Source organism: Leptosomus discolor, chromosome 1 (genome assembly GCF_034619465.1).
Source record: "Leptosomus discolor isolate bLepDis1 chromosome 1, bLepDis1.hap2, whole genome shotgun sequence".
In the NCBI taxonomy this organism is placed as follows: Eukaryota; Metazoa; Chordata; class Aves; order Leptosomiformes; family Leptosomidae; genus Leptosomus; species Leptosomus discolor.
Genome location: NC_141391.1, coordinates 158,731,418 through 158,749,896, shown reverse-complemented (window position 1 = coordinate 158,749,896; position 18,479 = coordinate 158,731,418). Strand labels below are relative to the sequence as shown.

General features: G+C 41.6%; 1 protein-coding gene across 4 annotated transcripts; it reads right to left on the bottom strand.

Moving 5' to 3' along the window:
• Positions 1 to 2,497: 2,497 nt before the first annotated feature.
• On the bottom strand, positions 2,498 to 17,479 carry TCP11L2 (t-complex 11 like 2). Of its 4 annotated transcripts, none has more exons than XM_086479554.1 (11): positions 17,427 to 17,479; positions 14,508 to 14,638; positions 12,354 to 12,523; positions 10,961 to 11,096; positions 9,869 to 9,989; positions 9,034 to 9,254; positions 7,974 to 8,110; positions 6,762 to 6,949; positions 5,255 to 5,436; positions 4,389 to 4,561; positions 2,498 to 3,818 (listed from the first exon to the last, which is right to left on the bottom strand). In XM_086479554.1, the coding sequence occupies exons 3-11, from the start codon at positions 12,487 to 12,489 to the stop codon at positions 3,574 to 3,576; spliced, it is 1,539 nt and encodes a 512-aa protein (XP_086335680.1). In that variant the 5' UTR covers positions 12,490 to 12,523; positions 14,508 to 14,638; positions 17,427 to 17,479; the 3' UTR covers positions 2,498 to 3,573. The 4 variants fall into 4 exon arrangements, with proteins under 4 accessions (XP_086335680.1, XP_086335673.1, XP_086335689.1 ...); XM_086479547.1 differs by having other exon boundaries at positions 10,961 to 11,093; XM_086479563.1 differs by lacking the exons at positions 14,508 to 14,638; positions 17,427 to 17,479 and having other exon boundaries at positions 12,122 to 12,396.
• Between the last annotated feature and the right edge of the window lie 1,000 nt (positions 17,480 to 18,479).

Below are 18,479 nucleotides of genomic sequence, written 5' to 3'. Positions count from 1 at the left end.
TGGACAGGGTAGAGAAAATATAACAACAGGCTCACGGGTCAAGATAAGGGCAGGGAGAGGTCATAGGCAAAATAGACTCAACTCAGGGAAATACATTTCATTTATTGCCAATCAAATCAGAGTAGAGCAATAAGAAATAAAACCAAGTATTGAAACACCTTCCCCCCCCCTTCCCTCTTACTGGGCTCAGCTCTGCTCCCAGTTCTCTACCTCCTCCCCTCAGCAGCACCGGGGCACAGGGAATGGGGGTTGCAGTCAGTTTATCACACGTTGTCTCTGCTGCTCCTTTCTCCTCAGGAGGAGGACACCTCATACTCTCGCCCTGCTCCAGCATGGGGTCCCTCCCAAGAGAGACAGTCCTCCACGAACTTCTCCAGCGCGAGTCCTTCTCACAGGCTGCAGTTCTTCACAAACTGCTCCAGTGTGGGTCCCTTCCACAGGGTGCAGTCCTCAGGAACAAGCTGCTCCAGAGGGTGTGCCCCATGGGGTCACAAGTCCTGCCAGCAAACCTGCTCCAGCCTGGGCTCCTCTCTCCACAGGTCCTGCCAGAAGCCTGCTCCAACATGGGCTTCCCCCAGGGTCACAGCCTCCTTAGGGCATCCACCTGCTCCAGCACAGGATCCTCCGCAGGGTGCAGGCAGAGATCTGCTCCGTGGGCTGCCAGGGGACAGCCTGCCTCACCCTAGTCTTCACCACGGGCTGCAGAGGAATCACTGCTCTGGCACCTACAGCACCTCCTCCTCCACTAACCTTGGTGTCTGCGGAATTGTTCCTCTCATATTCTCACTCCTCTCTCCAGCTGAAGTTGCTGGATTTTTTTCTCCCTTTCTTAAATACGCTATCCCAGAGGCGCTACCACTGCCACTGATAGGCTCAGCTTTCTCCAGCGCTAGGTCTGTCTTGGAGCCTGCTGGCATTGGCTCTGTCAGACACAGGGGAGGCTCCTAGCAGCTTCTCACAGAAGCCCTGCCTGTAGCGCCCCCACTACCAAAACGTTGCCATGCGAACCCAATACAACCTTCTTCCAAGGAATCAGATTTAAGCAAGGGACTCTTGTGCAGCTCGATTAAAGTCACTAATCTACACTCCAGCTACAACTAAGAAGTTACCAAAAAAAAAAAAAAAAGAGTCATAATGTATTATTAGTGCGGTCATTTATCTTCAGTATTTAACAAGCCATTACATTTAAGAAAGTTTGCATAAATGACTTTTCACCACCAGTGGTATCACAAACAAAATTTAATGCATACAAAACCAAATATTTGTATTTCAACAAAGAAAGCTGCTCCAAAATGCATCTTGTTTCACAAGGACAACTTCAGAGTAGAGGCAAGTGCATTTCAGCCACGGTAGCATAAACAGCATGCAACACATGACATTAAACAGATGCAATGTCCATGTTTGAAACATTAAATAAAAATTAAGATACATTAAACAATCACTTGAAACATAGGCCATGCTATAAAATGCCCTTTGCTTGTCACCTTAATCACCAAAAAAAACCCCAATGGATCCTAATTTTTTGAGTATTTACTGGTAAAAACTAGTATGACAGTTTTCCCAGTCCATTAAAGATCTACAGTTTGACATTTATTTTTACAATAGAACACATATAAAGTATTATGTTAAAAAGCTCATAATCACATTGTAAATCATCTTCAAATGTTCATAAAATCCTCTTTTGGCTGAAGCTCAAAATAATTTAGGTATTTCTAAAAATGTAGCAAATCACTAAGATTTAATTCTCCATAATTCCTTTTGAAATGCATTCTTCTCTTTATGATTTTGAATTGCATATCAAAGTTTCATATTCATCTGAGCAAGCCTGTTTGACCTAGTGGCACAATTACTATATTCTAAGAGTTCCTTTCTCAGGTTTTTCAGGCTTCCGGAAACAGTTCCCTTTAAAATATGTATTCATCTTTATTTTGTGCAATGTTTTTACAAGGGATAGAGAAGTGCACTAGAGGAAATTCTTTTCTAAAAAGGCATTTTGAAGAAAGTTTTTCTTACCAAGTACCTGTGACCAAAGTCCTTGGACACTGAGGAACAACTGACTAGAAATCATTTCCCTTACTAAAGAGTACACAGTTCTGTAAAAATGGACTACAAAACCACAGTGCTAATAATGCCCATTTCTTAGACCTTTATGATAGACATAGTAATGTACATACACAATTTGTGACACATTAAGCTTTTACGGGCAATTTTTTGTCTCTTCATAAAAAATAGATTGTAATATAAAATATTAAAAACAAGCTATATAACTTGTACCACATATGACATTTTAGAAGGACTATTATATGGTAATATATTAAAAGATCATTTTCAAGTAAATTATGATTCAATTTCATAGACAAGAACATGCCTATAATACCTATTCCAGCAGTATCTATTCCCAGTAATCTGAAATATGCAAAATAAAGCCTCCACATCTCAGTTTCAAGCCTATTCATTTTCTGTATGCAGGATTCCTGATGCCTTAAATGGGAAGTATTGGGGCCTATTCCAAAGGAATTTGAAGAAAACTGTAGTTATTTCTCACAGACTCAGTGAAAGTGAATCTATTCACATTTTCAAGAATGACAAATCATTTGGGTTCTTGCTTTCAGACCCAATAATATGTTTTGAAAAGCTTATGCCCTCAAACTATAAAAGGGGAAGTTGCTCTGTGATACTCTAAGGTCACTCTCAAGTGCTCTTGGGAATAAGAGGTCAGAAGGACCTAACTTAAAAATACTTAATACCCATTAAGATCAAAGATCAGTACATACACATATTGGAGATTAGATTTGAGATCTGTATGACCTCCACTGCATAAACAAAATGCTTATAAACATTATATACAGCCATTAATTCCATACACACACACCCCCCCAACATCAAGTTTCTTAGGTGTTTATCATTAATTTCAATTACAGTTGAGAAGTTCTAAATGATTCCTACTTTAGAGTGGTGAATGTTTCTTCCATAACTGCTATACTCCAAACAGTTTATAATACTGGCATTCCTTGATGTAACAGAGGCTAAGTGCTGGTTCCAGTAACTGCAGGAGCACCAGAACTTGGCCTAGTAGGAACCTGGCTTTGGTTACAAAAGCAGTTATGCTATACTTTCTTTGCTTCGGTCTTTTCAGAAACATAGCTGTTTTATTAGATGTTACTCTACGAAAATACAATGGAAGAATAGTACATTTTATCTACAATTGTTTTTTAATTTTGTAATTGCATTGCTATATGTAAATGTATTTGAGTTGAAAAATAACATTACGGTTTAGTGGTGGCAAAACAGTGAGTACTTTGCCAGCTTTCCCCACCGCAAATAATAAACGCTTGCCTTGAAAACTAGTAATACACTGGCTATGACAAGTCATACAAGCCATTAAACAAATTTAGGCTATTAAAATATATATGTCCTTGAAATTAATTTTTTCCAGTGAATTTCAGAAACTATCTACATACATTTTTACAAGATCTCCCTCGTTATAGTTATCAGAACAGGCTGTTCTTAGTGGAGAAGTCAGATCACTGTCTTAGAAGGTAAAAAAAGGCATACAGAAATAAGTTATATTTTTTAATTGGTAGGTGTTTCTGTTTCTGCTTTCCCTATTGGTGCCTCGGGAAAAAGCAGTTTTCTAAGTATGTTTGCATAGAATGGTCCATACACTTGTTTATTAAAGTTCACAATGTTTGCATACTGAGATCCAACAAGCTCCATCTCCGTCTGAATCACAGAAAGGCCTCCTGGCATAGTAGGCATACACTTCTGCAAACTCGGAAGAGCAAGCAAGCTTCTCATGAAGAACTGGATTCGTTTGTCTGAAATAGAATATAAAGTATGCTCAGAACAAACGTGAGCCCGAGATGAAGCCATTCTCGCTTTGTAAGCGCCCTGCACGTCAGCATTGCAAAAAACCCAACAATGGAGGTAACAACTCTTTCCCAAGCCCCTGTTGCAGTGGGAAGCAATACTGAAAGCCTCTAAAATTTGGCACCTGCAAGGTGGACACAGGATAAACCTGCTGCAACAAGTTACATTTCTTAATACGAAGTAGACTCAAAATAAAAGACACTAGGTTTAAACCCAGAACTGACAGAAGGGAGTCTGAATAGCACTCATTTTTCTAAATTCTTCTCCAAAATACTAGCGTGTCTAGGCTTGTTTGTACAGACACTTTTTAAATTATTTCTAGCTGTGACCAACCACCCTCTTCAGCATACTAAGAACACCATCTATAGGTAAACAACAATTCCTTGCTCTTAGTTGGTTTTACTGCAGTAAGAAAGTGCTTTTAAAAAAATAATTAATTAGACAACTGATTAAGCTTGCTGGGAGTAAGTTTGTATACCAATGCATACAATAAGGCAATTGTGTATTATCTTACTAACCAATCAAGGAACTGACAGGATTATTCTCCTCAACAATATGAGCGATTTGACCCACTAAATTACTCTGCATTTCTTCATTGAGAGCAGGAAGACCTCTTTCAGTTAGAGACCTGTTCACTTTACTGCAAATCTGGACACCAATAGCATTCAGAGCCTCCTTCAAATCAAAAGTTCTGGAACAAAGAAATAGAAAAGCATTAGCTTTTGCAGTTTCAGTAGCATAGGTTGTAAAGGTGACCTCACTAGTCTCCTTTCCCTTTTATTTTTTTCAACCTGCTCTCTGCAATGAGAGAATTTAGAAAAGTTGTGGAAGATAAAGTAAGGCCGTAATTGTGATTCAAACGTGATTTCGAGTGTGTAGCACTGACACCAGTTCATTTTGCCCTTACGCTTAGGTGTTTTCCCGGGCCACGTGCATAGCATTTCATGAGAAAAAGCAGAGTGGAAAACTATTTTGAGAGACCCTTTTCCAGATCACATCAGACTTGCTTGTAGTGCAAGTGGCAGCAGAGACAGGCAGCCAAATAGCTTAAACTACCTACAAGTCCGAAGCAACTGGCAAGACAATTTGGCAACTGTATTGCCACAGTCTCTCCAGAATTAGAAGCATATGAATGAACTTTAGTAATAGGCTCAAAATTCTGTAGCCTAATGTCAAGATTAGGATTTCATTAAAACGTAATTTGAAAACATGTGGCTAACATGCAGTGGACTTATATTGTAAAGGCAATATAGATACAGATTATCAAAATTCAGTATCTTCCTACTGTTAACAAGCAATGGCTATGATATTTGAATTATTTACAATGGTTTTCAGATCCACCTGGTTTAAAAAAAAATTAGAAGTGATAAAAACAAGGCCTTACTTCTTGTTCATGCCTTCAAGAAGAGGAACAGAGATCCTTTTCAGTTGATCAGCAAAATCAGGCACATCTACGATTGCTGCACCCACCATGTTGTTCGTTATGAGACAAACACAAGCTATGATTTTTAATTGATTGAGCTTTTCTCTCAACTCCTGAAGACGACCTTCATCTGTTATTAGAGTCTAGAATTAAAACAATAATACTGATTTAGGAATATGGAAGGAGAGAGGCAGGGAAAAGGACATATATAGGCTGTAGTCATGAAGCATTAATATTTTTAATCACAAATATGCAAAGTCAGAAGAGACAGCAGCTGAAATATCTTGAATATGTAGTATTGGACAAAGTGGCATTATGTATGCGTACCAAAAGTAAGCCCATGGTGGGAAGAAAGGTAATTCCTTTAGTGCAGGGAAAACTAAGGACATTGCATCTTATTGCTCATCACTGCTGACAGAAATCTGCAACCAACAATTCAGCCCATGATGTGGAATGCTCACGGGATCCAGAGGACATTGCAGTGATCAAGGTTACAGACAGAATAGTCTTCTGGATTCATCTGTCCTTTGAAAAATGCCATATTCTCTGACTGATGGACAGTGACAAACAACTGTGCAAGACAACCACCAGTTCAACCACCAGAGCAGGTTCTGCAAGTGATACACAACCTGCTACAAGCGCAAAGCCAGCTGGTCATACCAAGAATGTTCATCCTCACCAAATCCCTCCTCTGACAACCACAGGGCATTAACATTCAACTGTTTGGTAGTAATTTCCTAGTATGACAAACTAGATCCACCAGAGGATACCTGTGGGTAGCTCTTATTCCAAACCAAAGGAAGGCAAGAATAAGGTGGTTTCCCTTCCGTCCACTGACCGAGAACACTAAGAGCACCCCTGTGTATTTAGCAAATTCTCTGCCAGGCCACCTTAAGCATAGCTAAGGCACTCACTGCAGATGATCATTTTAACCCGGACTGATGGCCAATTTCAAATTGGCTTTACGGAAAGTTGCAGAGGTCAGTTAATCAGGAATAGGAGGGAAAAACTGAAAATTGATTCTTGAAGCAATAATTTATATGCACTGAGAAGAGGCGAATATCTGCTTCAGAGGGCTTAGTTTTTACCGATTCTGTTCTAAAGCAAGAGTGAACCCAGCAGTTCCTGTTGCTGTTAGGAAAACAGGATGCTATACTCAGTTCTCCCAAAGATACAGAAAGCCAAGGCCCAGCCACTGACCACAGCCAAGACTGCTCTTATGGTGGAGCTGGTGAGCTACGATTTGATAGAGGGAAAACAACCTTCACGCTGTTCTAGTTGCTGACTTGCCCATCTCGTATTTCAGAAATTAGACTAGAGTTTACTCTCCAAATTCCAAATTTACTATTCAGGAATTTAAGAACTGCAAGAGAAGACTTCACCTATTGTCATCAATAGCAGGATTATTATACTACACCACTGTTTTCATACAGCTAGAAATCTGAAGACACCGAAATACACTTCCTACCTCTGGAATTGTTTTGCGATAATCCCATTGTAACAGTTTCAAGTAGCCATTGTTTAGCACCAGCGTGGGACTAATTATTGGTTTAGAACTATTATCAGCACCAGGGGATGATGAAGATTCATCAGAAATAGATGACAATTCATCTTCTATTGATTCCTTTATCCATTCTGTTGTGAGATCCAGGGCACCTAAGCATTGCAAATCAGCACAGATTTACTGCATGCTTTCATCAAAATAAGCACTAACTTGAGAAAGAATGAGTTGTACACAAACACGAGTATTGAACTTCTGAAGACTAAAACATAGTAGACAGCTGAGTCTTCTCACATGTAAATTCTCTCCTTGACTTTTTTCCCCGCTGATGATCTTCTATTGGTCACCTTAATATTCTAGCCAGCTTGTACAAACCCAACAACAAATTGTTAAGACTTCAGCTGAGATTTTTTGGGTTAAAAAGCCTGAAAGTCCAAGTTCCCAAAGCATTTTTTCCCCGTTTTTCAGGGAAGCTGCTTAATAGTTGGGGCACAGGACTAGAAAGTAGAGGTGAAGGGAGATAAACTGTATTAACAGCAAATGAAAAGCTTTTAAGGAGTTCTTTCTCAGGCTGCATATAAAAGCAGGGTTTATATATGGCTCAGGGTTCCCATTTTAGAAGCTCCTGTTTCAGATGTTAGGAAGTTTACCTTTTCTTCTTGGAAAATATCTTTTCCTGAACACTGTTATCCATATTACACAAAACCTGTAGTACTGACTTTGCATCACCTAAGAAGTTTTCCTCAAAGCTTGCTTTTTGTTTATTAAAAAACCCTGATCCTGTCCCTTCCAGGGGACAGGCCCTTCAGGCACACTTAACTGGTTTTATATCTTTACTTCAGACTAACACCAGGCTCGCTGCATACAAAAGAGATAAAGTCTCATCTTTCAGTATGCCTCCAGACAGTACGAGCCATTGTTTGTTTTTCAGCTATCAACCAATTTAGCAAATACAAATTTGTCTGAAAGCACCCCAGATTACAGATAAACATACTTGGTAGCAAGTTAAGCAATTGCCCGTTGGTAGCTTGCTTGTCAAAGAGTTTTTGCAGTTGTTAGATCCAGACAAGCAATTGAAGTTTCTCTCCAAATTAGCTGCAATGGATAGATTTTATAGCATGTCTTTAAATAGTCCACTTTTAAAAGAAAGGTTCAAATTAAATATAGCATAATACATACTTGGTGTTTCTTCAAGAATTTCCTGGAATTTTGTTCTTTCATAGTCCACCAAGTTACGCTGAAGGTATGGCCTAAGGTTTTGAATTGTGTAATTAGCCATATCCATTTTCATCAGGTCCAAAACACGGAATATTTCTCTGAAAGGAGAAGTTTAACATTTGACAAATTACAAGACTCTATCGATTTTAACCAGCACACGTGAGGTACACCTACATTAGCACTTTAATTTCAATTCTGGGAGAAGTAAACTCCTTCATTGGTATTTCAGCATAACAGATGCTACCCATCTCCCAGGATACTTGAAGGAGTATTGTGTATAAAGCTTGGTGTAAGTTACAGAGAACAGGACAAATACGTAGCATCACTAAATGCTACAGCCCTGTAACAGAAAAAGAAGGGTTTTCAAGAACTAAACAAACAGATTTTAACTTGTTAGTCACTCTGATTGCACCAAGAGAAGCAGTCCTTCTGAAACAGCTGCTTTGGTCCTTGTATATGATCCAAGTTGAAATAAAACAGTAGAACAACTACCACCATTTACTCCAAATATTTCAGTGTAGGTAAGGTGCAGTTTCTTCCCTTTTATGCAAGTGTTTTACTCGTGTTCAAGTAATAAGACCTTTATTAAAGAGATTTTAAATCCAAATTTTGGCCTCCTAGAGGAAGCAGGCAATAGATTGTTCAAGAAGGATAATACAGATGTGCTGCTTAAATTTTCTAAGGATTAACGAGACTGAAAAAGTCTCCAAAACACACATTATTGCAAGAGTGCTTTTTTGTTGTTCAGTGACTTAGATATTCACAGCTGGTAGCATTTGATCTAGGCATTCTACCCATTTCATTAAAAAGTAATATATACAATATTCTGGTCACAGTGTGTCATAGCTCCTCCCCTTTAACTTTTCTATATGAAAACAAGTTTTCCTATAGTTTTGAAAATGGGTGTTATGTAAACTGACACAATTTAAGACTTACTTTTAAGACTTTACCGCCCTCTTCCACTGCCCAGTACTCTTTCAAAGAGGTTTTTCCTCTAAAAAAAAAAATTCCAAGTACTAACCTCAGTAATTCCACAATATTGTCAGTTGCTTTTAACTGTTTTATATCGTTGTCTCTTATTGGAGCACATAACTTTCCCATAGTGTTGATGATATAGTTAGCTAGCCCATGAATATCAACAGCATTATGTTCTGCCTGCTGTCTTATAAGATCTGTATCCAGAACTTCACAAATTTGATTTTGAATCCTGTTTGCTCCAGGAGTCAAGAAGGAAAGAAGAATCTAAAGTAGGGGGAAAAAAAAAAATCCAAAAGCTTATCAATAAAAAACAAAGCACTGTTAAACACGCTGAAGTAAGATTTAATATTACTGTGAAGTGTATTTAGCTGACCGGCTATAACAAGACAGGTTAAGACTGAATGTTATCTAACATAGCGGGGAAAAAAGGACAGTTAAAATGATCACAGTACAGTTCTGCAAAAACACCCAAAGTCAGTAAGCCAGAAAGCACATCAATGAGACTCATTTAAAAAACTAGGAGGCTGCCCTGTAAAAACAAATATTTACTAACTTAAATTTTTGAAAGACTTTGTATTGTGTGAGGATTGAAGGTTTGTGTGGTCGCTCGTGTGATGATCATAAACAATAAAGGCTACCTGGGCAGGTGCAGTCACATGTATACTCCTGTTCATGCCACTGAGTGTTCATGGCCATGTTCATGGTTAATGTAAATACGCTACAGACAGACACCTACCTGCAGTTCTGAATAGTCACCTTAAAAGAACGAACTTGAAGGTGTTTGCTCCACTGAGTTAGCAGACCCTTCAGTGAAGTGAGAGACTCTCAGACCTAAGCTGACAAAACAATACTGGGATACAAGAGAGGAGGAACATTACCTCCTTAATTTCCTCAAAGAGCTTGATGGCATGTTCATACTCTGGAGGATCTTCATTCAGTTCCGATTCCAAGTGATCCCAAAATGCCTTATGTACAATTTGTTTCACTGTGCCTGCAAAGCTGTGGAATAAGTCAATTAGATACAGAAAAAGACTTCCAGCTAGCTTTCATTCTTGGTAAAAGGATCACTTGTTGGGAAAAACACACCACTTCACCAGCTACTGTGCCCTGCAACCGTATCTTTCTCAGGCTGTGGCTCATCAGCTCCCAAAACATGGTCTAGACTGACAAGTCTTTTCTAAAACAACTGTATTTTACAAAGTGGTGCTGGCAACTCAGATGTAGGTGAAGAGATATCACCTTTCCTTTTTCCTTGTTGAATTTGTATTCATTGTCCTAACCTGGTATGTTATGTACTAAGCTTTCTCAAAAACTATTCTCTATCATATAACCAATTATCAGTTAAGGGACTTGTGCAACTGAAAACCTGTTTGGTTTTTTTTTTTTTTAATGTAAGTTCTCAAAGTAAAGACAAAAGTCATTTTTAAATTAGAGAAGTCTGTAAGCAAGAACATTTTAGCTACCTACATTAGGGAAGCGCCTTCTAATTTCCTCTGGATCTCCAGTTAATTTTGCATCTCTTCCGGGGCTAATATTAGAGCTATGCTCACCATGAGCTCTACCTTCTTGTGACTATGGCACCAATAGAACTACTACATACAACTACACAGAAGGCCACCATTTGATCTTTTCCACAGGGCTTGGAACTACACAGAACAAACCAATACTCATTTTCACTATGGGCATTCATATTGCACTAGCCTTTGATCTGCCACATGATATTTAACACAGAGCAATATGCTCCAAGACCATATATCAGCTCAGCTGGACCGCACCACTTGTTCCAAGCAAGACAGCTTTGACAGTGACTCCTGCAGGTCCTGGAATCTGTAGCATTCCAAGATGTTTTGGTTTGGGTTTTTTGTTTGGTTGGTTTTGTGTGGGGTTTGGTTTTTTTCAAATTGCCATTTCATTCGTTTCTCTTCTCTTTCCGACTCCAGTGCTGCTCTTTGCAAAATTCAGGCTCTTACCTGTTCTGTGGGAAGTCTTCCTGTTTTATGCAAAAGTTTGCATTTACAGCAATTTCATGAGCTAGAGTCAAGTTTGTCAAATTTCTTGCAGCTGCCATCAGTTCATCAAATGTGATCATCTTGGGAGGGCTTGCTGCTGGAACAAACAAGATCAATTCAAGCCAGATACCTATAGTTGATAAGTGCAACTTAAAATATTAAAGTTTAGAAATTTTACTGCTTGCTAATTGCGCTCTAGTACTCTAGAAGAAACAAACCTAGGATTGCCAGGTCTTTATATCTTCTTGAAACACTAACTCGGGAAACTCCCAGCTTATCAGGGGTGTGTATGTGTGGGGGTAATACCACACAAGCCTCATAACATTTTTAAGAGCCATTTCATATTTCTGCATCGTTAAGATATCTTTTTCCCTTTAAAACATAATCTTTCATTCCACAGATTTCATATTGACTGCTCTGTAAAATTCAGACCAAAAGCATGGACAACAACAGATACCAGAAGTCCACTATAATTCTGAGCACATAATGGCTATATTGTGGTTTTACTGCCTGTAAAAAAGGTTCTGAAGTTACTGACTTCAGAATCTCCCACTTAGGATGCATTTGCTATGGAACCTAAGTTACACTCCGTTTTTACAAAAAAAAAATTAACAACATAACAGGAAACTACATTGGAAAGGAAGAATAAATTCCTAAAGTTCCTAAACCCCCAAATTCTGTCATATAATTTAGTATTTGGAATGAAACCTTTGAAGACTGGTAATAAAGAAACACAAAGAGCCAGCTGCCAATTGCAGCTAACAAGCTTGTTTTAATATAAGACTTCACTTACATAGATGCTAAAAAGTATGCATGGTGCGAGAACACTTACAGACATAAACATGAAGCACATCTTAACCAAGGTTTTATTTATCATTACTCAAAATACCTTCCTTGTGCAAATGTGTCTTCTGTTTGATCCTAGTATTTATCAAAGAAGTGTGAACCTAATCTTAAGTTCATGTAACTTGATGCAATATTATAAAACTAAGTTACAGATTTAATTTTTAAGAGCACGGATCAAACAGAAGAAATCCACCCTTTGCACAAAGCCATATCTGGTGAGTGGGAGACTGCTACAACATCAAGATTAGGACGTCCATGGTGGCACACTTTTCTTACACTTTCTGAAGTGAAGGAGTGCACAGGGAGACCCCCACGGATACAGCTGCTGCTGGTGTTCCACACACAAGGAGATGCGCTGCTTCATAGCAGAGAGAAAGCCATGCCTTTCTCTTAATACTCTTAAACAGAGATTCAGAATCCCAGGTTCTACCCACGACAGCAAAGAGAAACAAGATAGGTTAGCCTTATCTGTCTATGCACAATGCAGGTAAGGTTGAAACAGGCTTACACGCTGGGGAACTGGGTTTGCTTGACGAATCACTGGTAAAGCTTTGTCTTGAATATTCAGAGTCACTAGAAGCAGCTGTGCTTTCAGAGAGGCGTGAAGAATCTGAATCACTGTTCTGGTCGTCATTGAGAGGCATTCTGATTCACTTTAGCTGCTACAGTAAACAAGACCTAGAAAGACAAATACGCATCCCATAAAACCAGCACTTCTCAAAAAGTGATCTGTGATAACTCTCTGATCATTACATTGTGAATGAAGAATAAGTAGTTGCCTTTCTTGAAAAGGCATTACAGAAAGGATCTGGCTTGACATGCAGAATCATCCAATTATTATCAAACTACACTTGTTCTGCAAGACAGTTTTCTACCTTCTTTGCTTCGTACCTTAATGGTTATGTTATAGACAGCCTGTAAATTGGTTATATAAAAAAACCCAACAAAAGACTACCCACAGTAACCCTTGAAGTTGCTTGTTGTCACAATTTTGAAAGTTCTCAACACCCATAAAGGCATGTCGTGATGTTACTATCCCCCACCTGACTTCACCAACAAATGATGTTTAGCAATTAGCTTCCTTCCACAAACGGACTGCACTGAGCATAACAACTCTGAAGCAAACTTAGAAGCTGCTGGGGGGGGGAGACTAGGCAAATAACTCAGAATTTGACATTTCTGACAGGGCATAGCTGAAAGTCTGGCCTGCTGCTTTAGGTGGGTCTTTACTCAGAATCAGATCAACAATGGCATAGACCCAAAAACCACTCCTCCTAGGGGTGAGGGTAGATGGGTTTTCTGGTTTAAGTCAAATAGTAACTCAGCCTCTAACATTACATTCAGCATACAGAACAAGTTACACTGAGAAGTGTCATGCTTCCTAGTGCTTCTGTCTGCATTAAGAAACTGCCTCGCAGGCAGACGATCTGCAACTGCAGAGAATTGACAGCTGCATAGCACAATAGAGATGATTAGTGGTTGTATGACAGGAAGTTAAAAATATGTTCATAACCATATTAAAATGATAAACTGGGAGTCAGCCATAATAACTAACAAAGGAATTTGGCCCAGATACCAAAAGTAGCTGTCCATCTTTGATTATGACCATGAGGCACTCTGTAGATGACTTTATGAAGAGACAGAGCCAACACTGCTTTCCATCAGAAAATTTAAGTAATACGACTTCATTTATGACTAAATTGCACCAACCTCAGCAGGGATGGAATATCATACTTTACAACTGTTGAATTTCAAAAAAGCCACTTTTGGCAGCAAGAGGATGATTGTGTGTGCACTTATGTGAATCAATGTATTGTGTGGTCAACAGATCAACAAAAGGAACTAAGAATGAAGATCTCTTTATGCTGGCACCTAGTTACAGTTTAAAGCATCTGATTTTTTGGGTACCAGCTCATTCTGAATAGTCCTTTGTAACTTGATGAGGTATTACACTGATGAGTACTCCCCTGTTAATTGAGAGGATTAACATTTGTTAAGTGTATGTTTACTCCTCCTCCTCTCCCATGAGGAAAGAGGATGCATTTGAGTGCCTTATTTATGTAATGTTTTACTCTGTTTTTTGGTGAAAAGAATTAACCACATCAACAAGAATACAGCTGGTAGTTTACGATCTTACTGGAAAAGCCAGTAATAGAGACTTTTGATCAGGATACACAAGAGGTCATGGGTTCAAGACTTACAGCATTAGTAGTGATTCTTAACATCATAACTCTTATTAGAACAGCAATTTTATAATTTCTCATAAGCAACTGAAAACAAGCAGATATCTAAAATAGTATTGACTGAACAAGGCAGAGTTGCAAGAGATTCCAGAAAATCAAAAGGCTGAGATATTTTTTTACTTGGAAATTATATTTAAGGTACAATTAGAAATGAGTCACTAGTTCATGTTACACAAGAGAGAAACTATTTCTTCGATTAAGATCCACGTCGCAGATCTCAAAGCTAGTGCTGACTAGAAACTAGCTGTGACGAGTAACTGAACTGCAGAACGCACTCCAGGTTCCTGATGTGGAACCGCTCACTTAAATACAGCAACCCTACAGAGCCTGCGAAGCTTACGTTACCCTCCCACTACAGAACACTATTTCCAGGCTTTAATCATGTATAAACCACCTTTATTTATATATAAATAACCTACCTCCAAAAGGTTAACGTTGCATGTGGTCCATGAAGAGATTTGATTAACCTTGTTAATGGTGTACTGGCCCAAAAGGTCTTGTGAATCACGTGCCTAGTATGAGCACTTCAAGATTTGTCTGCTGCTTCAGTCTAGGTGTTAAGAACACGGAAGAAATTAAATGGCTATTATAAAACTCAAAATTCTCACACAATTTACACATCATCATTTCAATAACTTTCTCTTAACTGTCAGTATGACAATTCTAATAAATATTCAAATATTCAGATTTGCAAGGTGCTCCTGACAAGAGTACTAAACCAGCCGTGGAAGAAAGTCAGCACTGCCATTTTCTACCCCAACCTTGATTCTCAAGACGACCCAATCGTTAAGGTAGAAATTAAAATTCTATATACATTAAGTCTTTCCATACTAGTCACAGCAAAGGATCTTCTGGCAACAAATACTTGCATTTCAAAGATGCCCATGACGTGTTTTGATGTCCCAAGACCACACCTGTTCCTACAGTACATGCACACATACAGATAGCAGAGCTGTCGGTAGAGCTCGTCAGAAGGTTTAACTTAAATAAGAAGTTAAACAACACAACAGGAGAAGACACGCTGAAAAAACACCACAATCTTTGCCATGGTAGATATATTTCCTAGTAGGATGCTCAAATGGAATGGCAAGGAAGAATGGGTGTATTCTGCAGATTCAGAACATTTTTGTTAAACTCTAAGTTTAAAAGATAAACAAGGCAGCAAGCACATCAAAGTAAGCATACATGAAAACACAAGCAGAATCTGGATATGCCATCTACAGTTTTTAAATATGTTGCCCCACGGCTAAAAAGCTTACAGAAAAGTACATTCATTGAGCATATCAAAGGGAAATAGAAACAAAAAAGGCAATTCTAATTAGTTACAACAATAGACAACCAAGTTACTTAGTCCTTTCTTTATAGCATACACTGGAAGAGCTGCTTTTCCTTATGCTTTGGTAGACGGTATAGAGCTTCTCCTAAATTCTAAGGGCTAAGTTCACATGTAATTTTAAATTTAGATTAATGTAATTCCCAAGTAAAAGTATTTCAGAAAGCCCTTTAGCCATCCAAGATCTTTAACTCACCAGCTTGAATAGACAATACTACCATCTTATTTTTTGAGTTGTTCATTAGGTATTACATATTAGGCTGTTGTTTTAATATACAGCTTAATATCCTACCTATTTATTAAAGGGCCAGCCCATGGTTACAACCTGCTTTACTCTTCCTGCATTAAAAATAACTGATGTTTACTTTTATATTTGGTTGGATACCTTCACAGTGGGCTTCATTACACTGTTTGCTTTCTTCTGATCAGTACTATTTGCAAGTTTTTTAAAGAATAAACTCTAAATGGGAGACAAAGCTAAAAATATCTTCTAAATGTACAAAATGCAAGGTTCCAGTAAATTTCACAACGAAGAACTAAATTATCATGGTTTCCGCAGCTATTTAGACAGTTTGGGATTATTCTTTTTAGTAAAGACGCAATGAGTACAACACTCTAGATGCCCAAAGGCATCTTGTTTTTACACTGTCACCACATCACCCAACCTGATCATTCACTTTGAACTGATCAAGATTGCAAGGTCAGATTAGAGACTACAGACATGCTTTTTATTCCTGAAGGTTTCCTTTAGAAGTCCCGAAGCACCTGGGAAAAAAGACAGCTTGGAAGGGATTTCCACACACACACACCCCCCACACCCCCCCCCCAGATACCATCCTCAAGAAAAGTTTTTCCACAGCCCTGCTTTGTTCAAGTAAAGTGTGCATGGATGGAGGGACTTAAGTGCTCTGTCCAGTTTTACCACTGTAAATGTCTTAACTTTGTTTCTTCTACCGGGCTTACGTCTCTATTATCTTCAAGCTGGCACAGACTGAATTTCATTTGGGCTCGAGTTTCACTGACTCCACCTTTGCCAGCACTCACGGCACAGGAGCAGAAAAGAGCCTTTGTTAAGAGTTACAGAATTCCCTCGCGTCTCATTTTTGACAGCTTATAGCCGACGTTTCTCTCCTTTACCCTTCTAGTGCCGCAGCTCTTCCCTTTATACACAGGCGTCTCTGGATGAAGGCTCAGAAACCCAAGAGATCAGTACGTGTGCCCATGGCCTGTGCGCGGGTCAGACACGGCAGTGCCCCCCTCCTCAGGCACCCTCACCTCCTGGCAACGCGCCCCCCGGCCCTGAGGGGGGGAGGGGAGGGCCGGAGTGCGCCCCCCCCCCCCCCCCCCCCCCCTCCTTCCCGCCTCCAGCAGGGCGCGGGGGCAGCGGTAAGGCCGCCAGCGGCTCCTCCTCTTCCTCCATCTGTTTCGCTGTCTGTCTCCTCCCCCGGCCCCATGTTTTTAACAGTTACCAGAAGCAGGAGTTTGGCACTCGCCGACCAAAACAAACACCGTTTCCAAGGACAGGCCCGGGGGGAGGAGGAGAGAACGGGGAACCCTCTCCGCCAGCCCCGGGGAAGGCGAGCTGGGCTGCCCGCCTCCAAGTGTCCCGGGGAGGGAGCCGCGGTGCCCCTAGCTCTGCGCTGCTGGAGCGGGGCTGTAGGCGGGTGGGAACAGACCGTCCCGACGGACAGCGGGCATTAAGAGACGGGGTCAGCCCAGGAGACGCGGCACAAGGGCGCGCTACAGACCCAGAGCAGGGGCTGCGAAACCCACCCGCTGCAGCGGGAGCCGCACCGGAGCGGCCGAGCGGAGCGCCAGCCCACCACCCCCACCGCACGGGAAGGCGACAGCCCCCGGGGAGCTCGGAGCCGGACTGGCCCCGCAGCTCACCGCCCGCACCGTCCCCAAACGCCCAAGTGTGTGCCGTGCCGCCGTCGGACGGAGCAGCTCGGCAGGGGCGCAGCCCACCCCAGCCCTGCCCTGCTGCCCCCCCCCGGTCACTCACCGCGGCCCAGCAGCACCAACACCTCGGCCTCCTGCGCGGCGCTCGCCGGGGGTTTAAACACCCCCCCCCCCGCGTTTATATACCCAGCGCGGATTATGCCCGTCTTCCTTGGGCTCGCCCATCTCTGCCGGTGACGGGGGGGGGGTGCGCGTAACCTCTACCTGCCTGTCCACGGCGAGTTAGCCCGAGGAACTTGGGTCAGCCTCCGCCTATCCCGCAGCACCAGCCCGTGGCCCCTCATTCTGCCCGGGTCCGAGCACTAAGCGGGGAGAAATATGAGGGGACAAAGGAAGACGCTTCCGCAGACTCCCCCACGCTGAATGGACCCTACCCGGGGGGAAGGCCGGGGGAAGGGCTGGGCGGTGTTTACGGAAGAGCAGCGTCGATGCGGACTGACCCTGCCCCGCGCTGGGCAAGGGGCGGGGACTCCGCGTTAGCCCCGCCCGAAAGCCGCCTCAGGGGCTGGGTACACACGCCGGCCTCACAGAGGCGGGGGACGGGGCGGAGGCAGGGGGGATGTTCTCGTCAGGAGAAGAGCTGGCACCTCAGGCTCTGTTTACCCGTTTCTGTTCACTGTGCTCCCAAGGAGGCTTTAAATGTGCCTCCACGAGCTTTCCTGCTCTGGTTTCCTTGAGGGGAGTGAGGCGCCCCCTCACCCCCGCCATCTTAGCCTCAGGGAGGCCACTCCGGACCGTGCTGAGTTTAGTCACTCGCCTTGGGCCTGGCTGTGGTGTTCGGAGGCCTGCTGAGTGCCCGCTGAGGAACGCCGCACGAAGCAGTATGGCGCTATTATTATAAATGCTTTCCTTATTGCTGTATTGACCTCATCCACCGGGCAGCTTCACGCACCCGCTGGGCCAGCAGTACCTGTCAGAGTCATCATCTCTTCCTGTCACAGGAGCTACGTGCCACCATTGCCTCACCTACCAGGAAGCATGGAGGTCAAAACACTGGCAGTCACCTCTGAGGCAGGGGATAACTGAGTCAAGCCTTGCTCATGAAGACACAGAGCTCCCCTTCCTGCAAATAATCTTCAGCACACGTGATGAACTA

What these genes read in the sequence shown, in the direction of transcription:
- TCP11L2 (XM_086479554.1), bottom strand. Translation starts at nt 12,489, where the DNA reads ATGCCTCTCAATGACGACCAGAACAGTGATTCAGATTCTTCACGCCTC. An exon ending in GAAGACTTCCCACAGAACAG is followed by an intron (nt 9,990 to 10,960) that starts GTAAGAGCCTGA and finishes CTTATTCCACAG; the next exon opens with CTTTGCAGGCACAGTGAAAC. An exon ending in AATTCTTGAAGAAACACCAA is followed by an intron (nt 6,950 to 7,973) that starts GTATGTATTATG and finishes TGCAATGCTTAG; the next exon opens with GTGCCCTGGATCTCACAACA.